Source organism: Lathyrus oleraceus, chromosome 4 (genome assembly GCF_024323335.1).
Source record: "Lathyrus oleraceus cultivar Zhongwan6 chromosome 4, CAAS_Psat_ZW6_1.0, whole genome shotgun sequence".
NCBI lineage: Eukaryota > Viridiplantae > Streptophyta > Magnoliopsida > Fabales > Fabaceae > Lathyrus > Lathyrus oleraceus.
In genome coordinates, this window is record NC_066582.1 from 452823528 (window position 1) to 452836326 (window position 12799).

The following is a 12799-nucleotide window of genomic DNA, read 5'->3' on the forward strand; positions in this document are numbered from 1 at the left end:
AAAAAATTTGAAGAGGTTTTGAGAAATATGAGAAATGAGAAAGGAGAAGGTCTGACGCGATTTAAACTCCAAAACGTTTGGGAGATGTATCTCCAACATATGTTCGAAGATACATCTCCGAAATATTTTAACGTTAATTTAGACTTATATCCGAAAATACATCTCCAAAATCTAAAAGCATTCAAGTATTTTCACTTATTGGCTAATAAATATATAAAATGGATTAAGAAGTCTCCATAAATTTATATTATTATTAATTTATTGTTGGATAGAATTAGTTACCAACTATTAGAGTAAATGGAAAAGGTACAAGAGGCCATTTATTTTAACCTTAATTTTATGAGTAAAAGAATATGTAGAGCCTAGCAACTTAAAAGCCTCTATAATTCAAGTGAATCCATATGTACCAACTCAATTTAATGATATTCATATATTCTTTACGATCCAATAAAAAATTATATTTTTTAAGTTGCCTAAGTCACAAATATCATTTTTCTCTTTCGCGTTGACACTTTCAAATACATAAATGAATAATTTAATCATATAAAACTAACTTTTGATTGTTTCTATAGCATCCTAAAGCTTACATAACATCCAAATAATATTTTACTAGTAGGATAGATACGACAAAGCTTTAGAAACTATTTATAAAGTGTTGATTGAAGACTACTTAAAATCTAACAGGTAAAATATGATAAAATGTTAGAGGCAGCAAAGTTTAGAGACAAAATTGTGATTCACATTACAAATTCATCTGTCACTGACATTTCTGTAGTACTTGTTACATGATAATAATTTATCTAAAACTACAAATGCTACAATTGTCACTATGATAATTGAAATAATTTAATAGTTTCAAGTCTTAAAATCAAATCATAAGGGACCATTTTTCACTCAAGACTATGTCTCTCACATGGAATGAATAAATAATCTATTTGGAACGTAAACCAGGGACATTTCTAAGACCCATCTTGCGAAGGATAAGATTAGAGATAGCTGGAGGGGTATCAAGCCCCATGCATCTACTGAATTCATTTGCAAGCTCCACTAACTTCTTCTTATCTTTCCCAACTTTCTTATTAGAATTGTAGTAACCAAGCCATGCTTGATATGCTTTTTCTTTATTCTCCATCTCCACATTGGATATAGCCCTTTCCACCTGTCAACAGTTCAGAATGTTAGTGCCTGTTTCGAATCACGAGTTCGACAATATCACATTTGCATCGCGATTTTGGTGCACGTTGTGATTCTGACAATCTCAATGCTAATCATGTATTGTCTCCCTTGTATATACAAATACCTTTTTCTTAGTGTCAGGATCAACTGAAGGTACCGGAGCTTTCCCAATAGGCAAATCTTTTGTGGAATCTAAAAAGAACTCTTCCCAAGGAGCTAGTAGCAGTATGCCCTGCCCTTCTTTTCCTTTTCGCCCCGTTCTACCTAACCGGTGTATATATTGTTGTTTATCAGTCGGTAGGCCAACCTGTGCATTGGACAAATAAAGGAAACATGAAAATTGAAATTATAAGTATTATATGATTAATATTTGATCAAATCATAACTGAAGGATTGCATTTTTAGCAAATGAATGTAATGAGTTTCCTTTGAAACAAGGAGTGATCAGAACATAAATCCATTATGAGATTGGCGCAATCATGCTGATACTATTGTCGTAGAAGTGAAGCTGGGAGGAGTTCCACATATATTACCTGTACAACAAGAGTAACATCTGGATAATCAACTCCGCGTGCGGATACATCCGAAGTAACAAGGATGAGACCCTTTGACCTGCGGAATTCATCAGAAATTCTGGTTCTGTAACTCTGAGGCTTTCTTGAATGGATTTCTCTCACATTCAAGTTCAACCTCCCAAGGAGATCAGAAACAAGTCTTGTGACCATAGCAGTTGTGCAGAAAACAAGAACCTGATAAACCAATAGCTTCATTAGATATTCTCCTCTAAAAACATGTGAAACATGATGGATAAAGTAAAAATGGATGGTAAAATCAAAGTTTATAATCTAAGCAAGCAAATTACTGATCCAAAATATAATTATTTTTAGTTTAATAGTGAATGAACAAAAAAGCCTAAAATACAGTTGTTTGCAGATTAGAAAGCAAACCTTATAGTCAACATCATCAGCAATGTGCTCCTTCAGAATAACATAGAGTAAAGAGAAATGCTTGTCTAGTGGGGCAACTAAATGCATCTGGTGGACCTGAAATAATTCAAAGCCCCATAAATAAAGATCTTAGGTTATAGTTGGTTCTTATCCCTATAATCAAGGGATTTAATTGTAATTACTTGGTTGTAACTTGTAAATAACAGGGCTGAGAGTAATTTCTCTCGAGCAATTCAAACAATTGATTTAAGTTTATGTAAGTATCTAATTAGTTATTAGCATGAAATTGGCAACAATTACCTTTGAATGTGTCTCCTCGGTACCCTCCTGAACTGTACTAATAAATTCAAAATCCTTTTTCAACGCAATATTACAGACTTGATGCACCTTCACAACAATAGTACGAGAATAAGCCCAATATCCATATTTTTATAAAGCATTAAACACCGTAACTAAAAAAGAAAAGGACAACAAGAAAGAAATACAAACCGAGTCCGGAACGGTTGCAGAAAACATAAGTGTTTGTCGTTGTTTAGGGACTGCAGCAATTATTTTTTCAATATCTTTGCGAAATCCCATGTCTAGTAAATGATCAGCTTCATCGAGCACCAAGGCCTTCACCCCCATAAGCCTAGATGCAAAACCGGCAGTATTTTCAATGTGATCTATAAGCCTTCCAGGTGTAGCAACAAGGATCTGTACAAAAAACAAACAAATAAATTTCAATCTGAAAAACTAGTTTGGTCTAAGATGATTATTTGCCAAAGGTGGGCATGAAACCAGATTACTATAGCATGATTATGGTTTAAGCCAGGAAAATTAAAGGAGATCTTTATCGAGTCGTTTTTTAAAACAGTATTAAACTCTTGAATATACAAATTTACTTCTTTTCTTTCTTGACGTATGCAAAATTAGTTTAAAAAAACCTGAGCACTAACTGATTATCAAAATGAGTTGTAGATGTTTTTATTTATTGAAAAAAACTAAATCCATCCACCAGTGATGGCTACAAGCCTACAACATATAAGCAAAAATAACAATAATCACAATGTTTTACATTTTATGTCAGGAAGTCTAGTAATGTAGAAATAATTCAGATTCATTTCATTGGTTTATTACTTGTTTCATGTAAATGCAAAATAATATTTTTTTTGGTGGCAAAAAAAGAACTCACCTGGCAAGGATTTGCTTGCATATGTTTCTGTTCTGAACTAAGGTTTGTACCTCCAATCACAACTTGAGTACCGATGGTAGGATGATACTTAAGCAGTTTAGTTGCTTCTGCAGCAGCTTGACAAGCAAGCTCTCGAGTTGGGCATATGACAAGAACAAGAATTGGTGTCCGCTTTTGACCACGATCAATTGGCAGAGACTTCACAACAACTTCAATCGATGGAAGCTGAATTACATAAATACTTTAAAAATAAGTACAAACTACTAATCATTAATTACCACAAAAGCAATAGAACAATCAATTAGTTTCTACATCACACATTTGTGTTGTTAAATTGAAACTCAATAGTCTTCTTTTTTGTTCATTTGCAAGTCATGCCCGATTAATATTTTAAACCGTTTTAAAGATAATTTGAGATCAACATGGAAATATCTTTATTACTTCCACTGCAAACAAGTAAAACAAAAAAAATGGGTCCTAATGGCTTATAGCAGACTGAACAGAAATTCGCTATATCACAATAAAATATCAAACAATGAAACCAACGAATTAGGCAGAGAAATCCAAATCAGTAGATTGCTTATATCAAAGGTAGCTTAGACGTTTACTATATTGACATTCACAAAAGAAAAGTGCTAATGATGATTAACAGATCGGACATTAACTACTAGGAACGCACTCAAACAAAAAACACAAATGAAGAGAATTACCAAAAAAGCAACTGTTTTTCCCGTGCCTGTTTTAGCTTTAGCCAATACATCCTTACCTAGAAAGGTTAATCAAAGTAAGTGCACCATCATATATAAACTCAAGATATATAAGAAAAATGTTCAATCAAATCAGAAAGAGGCTACTTTCTTGCTTAATATTATCACTTAGAATAGCTCCTTGTTTCAAAAACAGATTAATCACATAGTTAAATGATAGCAACAAAAACTATACAATAACAACCAAGTCTTATCCCACTAAGCGGGACCAGTTACATGAATCAACTCTCATCATAATATTCTATCCAGAACCATACTTCTATCCAAATGACTAATCTCGACATCTTTCTTACTAACTTCGGGTATAATTTTTCTAGGTCTTCCTCTTCCTCTTCCTCTATCTCTAACTGATTGACTCCTCATACCCCTCTCCATCCGATCTACTCTTCTTACCACAGAATCTACATGTGACCATGGAATAACACGATCACAAAAAACTACGCTAGCTAATAGCTATAACAACTAAAAGATTGTTGAAAACAAAGAACAAACCTTTTAGAATAGCTGGAAGTGTAGCCTCTTGAACAAGAGTCATTTTCTCATATCCAGCATCCTTGATTCCTTTCAAGGACAATGGAGAAACCGAACATTTGTCAAATCTGCAGCATTATATCTCAATAATCAAACAAACAGAATACAATACAAGCGCAATATATACGCATTGAGCTTAATACAATACCAGTTAACCTACAATATGCAAAGCAAGTAAACAACACAATACAATCACAGATAAAGCATAATTTAACGCAAAGAAACTAGAATCAATTAACCTGGAATCACTTAAATAAGAATCAGTTACGACGATACTTCCAGAACCACCGTTACTATCACCGCCTTTGTTCAAATTTACTTCTGCTACGACCTCGTTATTAGTATTTGGTTGAAACCGTTTTTTTGAACTCCCATTAGGTTTACCCTTTCTCAAATCACGGTCTTTTCTCTTCCGTGAGCGGGAGCCGGTGTTTTTGTCGGCCGCCGCGTTGTGGGCAGCAGGGTTCATGGTCTCGGCTGCGGAGTACATTTGTGAAACTGGCGGTATATATATAGTAAAGAGAACACTTAATTTCGTTTCTTAGTTCACGTATTATATACTTTGTTTCTTGAATAATAATAATTAATTAAAAATAATTAGCCAAGTACTCTATTTATAAGAGTTAGTTAATATTGGATAAATTATTAATCAATATCTCGGATCTTATTTATAAAAAAAGTTTATTTTTTAAAAATATTGAATAAATAATATATACAAATCAAGTATATTAATTATATAATAAATTTAATAAATAGATTTTTTATAAGTAAAAAAAAAGGAAGTATTAAGTTTAAAGTTAGATAAATTAATGAGGTTCCTCAAAACTTTAATATCTTAAAGTTAAAGTTTTAAATAAACGTGTGATTACAAATTTTATTTGTATAAATTAATCTAGTGTGATGTGCATATGAGATTTATAGGTTCACAATGGCTTATTTACTACATCAGAGGATTATTATTATAAGTAAATTTAAATTATTTTTTTATATTAGACCCTTAATGTATCTAGATCATATATGAACTAGATACATTAATTATCAAATGTATCAAAAAAGTCAAATTTATTTATAATAGTGACCGAATAGTGTATTTTTTAAATAATATGTCCAAACATTTATTTTCTTGGTGAATGTTTTTCTTCATAATACACAATATAAAGTGTTGGTTTCATTAAGGAAGAAAGTGACGGTGGGTTTGAGTTCTCTTATTATGTGGAGATACGTTTAAATATGATTAGTCTATTTGTTTCATTTATTTAAATGGAGATGGTCAATTTAGGGTTGAGAGAGATAAAGAGAAAAGAAAGATTCAAAAGAGAGAGAAAATGAGATAAATATATTCTTGTTTTTCTATAATCAGTCTCACTAAATTGACGATCTGCAATTCGTTAACCGTTAGATCGACCTCAAATTTGGAGGGCAGGTTCACAATACATGTATCTAACTTTTAACTGTTCAGCATTTCAAAATAAGGTCTGAGCTGAGAGATATCTGCTTCGTAGTGAAGCTACAAATTTGGGTAATTTTTAAGTTTTTTTATTCTTATTTGTAAGCTAGTTTACTTTGTGATTTGCGATTGTTAGCACTAGTTTGTGAATCACTTTAAAACTCTTATGTACCCTTAATTGATTATAGTATAGCTATTTCTTTGGTCTGGACGACTCGTGGTTTTTACTCTCATATTGAGGGGTTTCCACGTTAAAATAACAGTGTTCTTTTGTGTCTTAATTTGTTCGATATGCCGTCTTATATTTGTTGTTAATCCTCAAGGTTCCTACAAGTGTGGGGAATTTTATATTTGTTGCGTATTGGTCTGTTATTGTGTCTTAATTTTGTATTAGAGTGACATCATAGCTCTTGGTTAAGGGTTATTTTACTTGTTTGAATAATGGAGTCAAACACAAAGATGAAAATTGTATTGTTGAATGATTCTAATTACCATTTATGGAAGGGCAAGATGAAAGACTTACTATTTGTGAAGAAATTGCATTTACCGGATTATAGTTCTGCAAAGTCAAATTTTATGTCTGATGGAGAATGGGAGTTTGAACATCAACAAGTATGTGGTTTATTTGACAAAAGATAATGTTTATAATCATATTGCTAATGAGACACATGCAAAAACTTTGTGGGAGAAGATAGAGTCCTTGTATGCCTCTAAATCAGTGAATAATAATTTGTTCTTGTTAAATAGTTTCATAAGTTTGAAGTATAAGGAGGGGACTTCTATTTCAGATCACTTAAGTGAATTTCAAGGGCTCTTTGATCAGATGTCAGAAATGAGTATCAAATTTGATGATAAACTTTTGGGACTATTTCTATTGCTATCTTTACCATGGTCTTCGGAGACGTTTCAGGTTTCTATCACAAGTTATGCTCCTAAAGATTTTGTTTCTTTGGAAATGGCTAAGGGTGATATTCTTAATGAGGAGATGAGAAGGAAGGCACAAGGTTCTTCATCTCAATTTGAGGAATTTGTCACTAAAAATAAAGGAGAAGTTATAAAAAGGAACCGAAGGATGGTAGAGAGAATAATAAAAGCAAGTCCAAATTGTGATACAAGAATTTGAAGTGTCATTATTGTCACAAAACAAGACACGTACAAAAGTATTGTTATCAGTGGAAAAAAGATAAAAAGGCAAGAAGGGTAAGTCTAAACAAAAAGACTATGAAGATCATGATGATGATCATGTTACTACTTCTACCGGTGATGATCTTGTTATTCCTTATGATCATGAGTTTGTTGATCTTATATCAGACGAGAGCATGTGGATAGTTGACAAAGGTGCTACATTGCATGTTACACCAAAGAAGGATTTCTACACATCTTATACTTCTAGTGATTTTAGAGTGTTAAAGATGAATAATGATGGTGTATCTAAGGTGATTGGTGTTGGTGATGTTTGCTTGTAAACCAACACGGGAATGCAATTGTCCATTTTAATTTGATCTTTTTGCATATGCTTAATGATTATGGTTATGACAATCACTTTGGTTCTAGAAAGTAGAAACTCAACAAAGGTAACTTGGTTGTGGCTGTATGGGAAAAGCTTTCTAAACTGTATTAGGAAAAAGCTTCGGTTGCTATGGACAATGTGAATGCTATCGACATGGAAACATTTTTGTGGCACTGAAGACTTAGTCATATTAGTGAAAAAGGGATGAATATTTTGACCAAAAAGGATGTTCTTCCTAGGTTAAATAATGAAGATTTTGAGAAGTGTTCTCATTGCTTGGCTAGTAAACAAACTGTAGTATCTTTCAAGAGACATCCTCCCTCGAGGAAGTCAAAGTTACTTCAATTGGTACATTCTGATGTTTGTCGCCCATTAAAGGTAAAATCCTTTAGTGGCGCACTTTATTTTTTTACCTTTATTGATGACTACTCCAGGAAACTATTGGTTTATGCCTTGAAGATAAAAGACCAAGTGTTAGAAAAGTTCGAAGAATTCCATGCTTTGGTTGAGAGTCAAACTGGCGAGAAGCTGAAATGTGTTCCTTCAGACAACAGTGGAAAGTATTATGAACCATTTGATTCCTATTATTAACAACATGGTATTGCATGTGAAAAACTCCTCCTAAACTCCTCAATTGAATTGTTTAGAGAAGAGGATGAATCAAACACTAATTAAGAGAGTAAGGTGTACGTTGTAACACACCGAAATTTGATTAATCTAATAAATCATATTTTTATTTAATTATTTAGTATTTGGTACATTTTTAATTAAATATATTATGAGTTGTATGTATATGTGGTGTATGGTGGGGGTGTAGTTAGAGTTTTTGTGGGTGGATAGAACAATTAAAATAATTAGAAATAGTTAGAATTAATAATTATTTTTAATTAATTAAAATAAAAATAGAAATAGAGATTTTGGGTGGAAAATAAGAACTAAGGAGAAATAAGGGAATTGGTGAGAAAAATAAGAAGAGTTGAACCTTAGTGTAATTATTAAGAGATGAAATTAGGTTTTTAAAGATAAAAAGGGGTTACTGGAGCCTTGAGGGAAATAATACGTAAATAGAGAGCTTTTGGAGAAAAAGGAGACTAGAGCTTGAAGAGGGAAGAACACAAACCACTAACCTTCATCAATTCTAAATTTTCGTTAAGAATATAGGATAAGAGGAGAGAAAGGGATTTTATATCAGTGTTTGGCATGAAAGAGTATAGAAGAGAGACCATTACTCTCTTTAAGGCTCATGTGCAATTTGTTATGAATCATTGTTGTTATGTGTTGATCTGAAAATTAATGATTGAATGTGTGATTATCAAATTTTCGTACTGAATTCGTGTGTGTACTATCATGTTTATGAGTATGTGACTATATGCCATTGTTGGAATTTCGAAGCTTTGAATGTAAACATGAATTTGATGAAAGTGATGAATAAATTTTGTATCCAATTGTTATGATTCGTGATTTAATTTGTGCGCTATAACATGCTTAACTGTGATGAGATTGTTATATGTTGTTAAATTCATGATATGATGTGTTTGGATATTATAATGAGAATTGGTTTGGTGTATGAGAGATAAGGAATGAGGCAAATGAAGTTAACTTGTGAAAACTGGGATTTTCAGAATTTTGGGTGATGTCAATCGATTGACATTCGGTGTCAATCAATTACACGCGTGAAAATTTAGAAAAATCTGAAATTAAATCATATCAATCAATTAATTCCCTGAGTTAATCGATTGTTCTCGAGAAAAATGTGAAAAATTGGAAAGGCATAATGTAATGGGGATTAATGTCAACCGATTGCCCCCAGATGTCAATCGATTGATGTTAGTTGAATCCTATTATTTTATCCGATTGTTTTTGCCATAACTTCAGTTCCATAAATCTAAATGAAGTGTGGTTTGAAGCATTGAAAAAATAACATGTATGGCTATCCCATAGTGATGCACTAAGAGGCTAGGTGGCTGCTGGAAATTATGAAAACTAATATTTTTACTTGTTATGCATTAGTTAACGATAACGAGCAAATGGTTAATTTATGCAAATAAATGAATTAATGACGAGTTGATGTTAAGATGATTTAACATGATTCAATGATGTGTAAATGTGTATTCAATGTGGTTTTGATGTTTGGTGATGTTATATGATGTGGATATGACTCGTATTATTATGAAATGCATGATTATATGGTGATTAGTTATGTATTGATGGTGAGCATTGTTGTTATTATTGGTGGATAGTAATTCAAAAGGGGGGATTACTATTATATGCTAATGCATGTTGCTTATGGTCAGAACAGGGACCATAAGCATTATTATTGCTGTTGTATTGATTTGTATGGACATGCATCATTGTGTCGTGTCATTGAAAGAGGCATATTCGCTAGTCCATAAGGGGGACTAGTGGCTTATCCCAATCTTAGAAGGTGGCTTAGAGCTCAAAATGGGGACTCATGGGTTGAGAATGGGGGACCCGGTTCCTGAGAGAATCAAACATTAAGTTGGTACTACATGCATAGTGTTACATTATGTCGTGAGTCACATTACATATAATTGAATATTATTGTGAACGGGTGAGAGATTATGGTGATATTGGTTGTGTATTGAATGTATGGCATGTTGTATGTTTCTCTACCTTTGCATTCTTTACACCTATATCGAAGTTTATTTTTCACCCATTTTGCTTAATGTTGTCCACTATGGACATCTTACAGATAATCAGGAGTAAAAGTGTTGTTGTATATGGAAGGTGGCTTGTTGGAGCTATTATTTGTTTTATTTATCACTTCATTGAAATTTAGTGGTTTTAGTGCTTTGATCGTGTAACATCGAGAACAAGGCATTTTGTTATGCTTTTGAGTTAATGCTGAATTATGTGTTTTAAAGTTGAATAACTTATTTACAAAGTTAAAAATGAAGTTGTTATGATATGAATTTCCGCAACATGTTTGAGTTTTTGGTATTGATCGTTGGTGACACCTTAAATTTTCGATTAAACCTTTTCATAGAAGTTTTGGGGTTTAAGGTGTTAAATATGTTCTCTGAAGCTAAGTTACCTAATCATTATTGGGGCGAGGCACTTTACACGGCAGTGCGTGTTATTAATATCACTCCTACTGTTGTTTTAAACAGTGAAGTTCCAGACAAAATTTGGTTTGGGAAGAATGTCAAGTATGATCATTTGAGAATCTTTGGTTGTAAGGCTTTTATGCATATTTCAAAGGATGAAAGATCCAAGTTGGATGCGAAGTCAAAATAATGTATCTTTATCGGTTATAAGTAATATGAGTTTAGTTACAGGTTGTATGATCTTGTAGGGAAGAAGCTTATTCGAAGTCGCAATGTGGTGTTCATGGAAGCCCAAATTATTAAAGACATTGATAAGGTAGAGAACGCTACACCCAATAAAGATATCATTTTGTCTAATGTTGTTCCAGTTCGGTTACATAGTCATAATATGGATGCTATTGGTGGTGATGATCATAATGGTGAGCCACATGTTAATGATCAACAACTTGGGGATGAGGTAAATATCCAACTAATGACAGTGAAGGGAGAGTGATATGTCATATGATGAGAATCTTGGTGAAGCTCCAAAATCATCTCAAGTTTAACTTATAAGGTCTAATAGGCAGAAACAACCTTCTACAAGGTATAATTTCGGTGAGTATGTGACCTTGACTGATAAGGGTGAATCTAGGTGTTTTCAAGAGCCCATAGAAAGTGATGAAAATCAAAAGTGGTTGGATGCAATGCATGATAAGATGAAATCATTTAATGATAACCACACTTATGATTCGGTGAAGTTTTCTAAAGGCAAAAGGGCTTTGCAAAACACGTGGACTTATAGAGTCAAAGATGAGAGCAACTATAAGTCTCCAATATACAAATCTGGATTAGTGATGAAAGGTTTTTGTCAAAGAAAGGGTGTTGATTTTAATGATATTTTCTTACTTATTTTAAAAATGGAGCAAATGGATGTGAAAACGACTTTCCTTCATGGTGATTTGGAGGAAGAGATCTATATGAAACAACCTGATGGTTTTCAAGTTAAAGAAAAAGAAGATCATGTGTGTAGATTGAGAAAGAGTTTATATAGATTGAAGCAAACTCCAAGGCAGTGGTACAAGAAGTTTGAGTCAGTTATGTGAGATTAAGGATAATAGAAGACTACTTCCAATCGTTGCGTCTTTGTTAGAAAATTTTCTAACGATGACTTCATTATCTCGTTGTTATATGTTGATGATATGCTTATTATAGGGAAACCTATTTCTAACATTAATATATTAAAGAAGCAATTGAGAGAGTCATTTGCCATGAAAGATATGCGAGCAGCTAAACAGATTCTTAGCATTAGAATCATGCGTGATAGAAAAGAGAAAAAACTTTAGATATCACAAGAATATTATATCGAAATATACTGCAAAGATTCAAAATGGAAAGTTATAAGGCGGTAAGCACTCCTCTTGTTACTCATTTCAAGTTGAGTTCTAATAAAAGTCTTTCAAGTGAAGATGAAGCTTTAGATATGAAATGTGTTCCTTATGCGTCTGATGTGGGTAGTTTGATGTATGCAATGGTGTGTACAAGACCAGATATAACATGTGTTGGTACAGTCAGTAGATTTTTGTAAAATATAGATAAAGACCATTGGAATGCTGTAAAATGGATTTTAAGGTATCTTCGCAGTATTACTTCTACGAGGCTGTGTTTTTTAGGAGATAAGCATACTCTAGTGGGGTACTCTGACTCTGATATGGATGGAGACATTGATTTCAAAAAGTCCACTTTAGACTACGTGATTAAATTTGCATGGGGAGTTGTAGCTTGGCAGTCCAAATTGCAAAAGTGTGTAGCATTGTCACTATAAAAGCTGAGTTAATTGCCATTACCGACACATGCAAAGAGTTACTGTAGTTGAAGAAATTTGTGTAGGAGCTTGGTTTTGTTCAATACAAATGTATGTTATTTGTTTATAATCAAAGCGCTATTCATTTTGATAAGAATCCGACTTTTCATATTAGGTCCAAACACATTAATGTGAGATATCATTGGATATGTGATGTTCTCAATGATAAGTTATTGGATTTAGCTAAAATTCATATAGATGATAATGGTTATGATATGATGACTAAAATATTACCAATAGGAAAATTTGAACCTTGTTGTGATTTCGCTAGTTTGATGATTTCCTCCACATAGTTACGAGGGGGAGATTTGTTGGGTTTGAGTTCCCTTTCTATATGGA

At 32.8% G+C, this 12799-nt stretch overlaps 1 protein-coding gene across 1 annotated transcript; it reads right to left on the reverse strand.

Annotated features, from left to right (window-relative positions):
* Window positions 1-717: 717 nt before the first annotated feature.
* LOC127076069 (DEAD-box ATP-dependent RNA helicase 31) lies at window positions 718-5121 on the reverse strand. The gene is made up of 10 exons (XM_051017619.1): window positions 4835-5121; window positions 4557-4663; window positions 4008-4063; window positions 3298-3522; window positions 2613-2819; window positions 2424-2510; window positions 2124-2219; window positions 1710-1925; window positions 1301-1483; window positions 718-1159 (listed from the first exon to the last, which is right to left on the reverse strand). Exons 1-10 carry the CDS (start codon window positions 5083-5085, stop codon window positions 932-934), a joined length of 1656 nt encoding a protein of 551 aa, XP_050873576.1. The 5' UTR covers window positions 5086-5121; the 3' UTR covers window positions 718-931.
* Between the last annotated feature and the right edge of the window lie 7678 nt (window positions 5122-12799).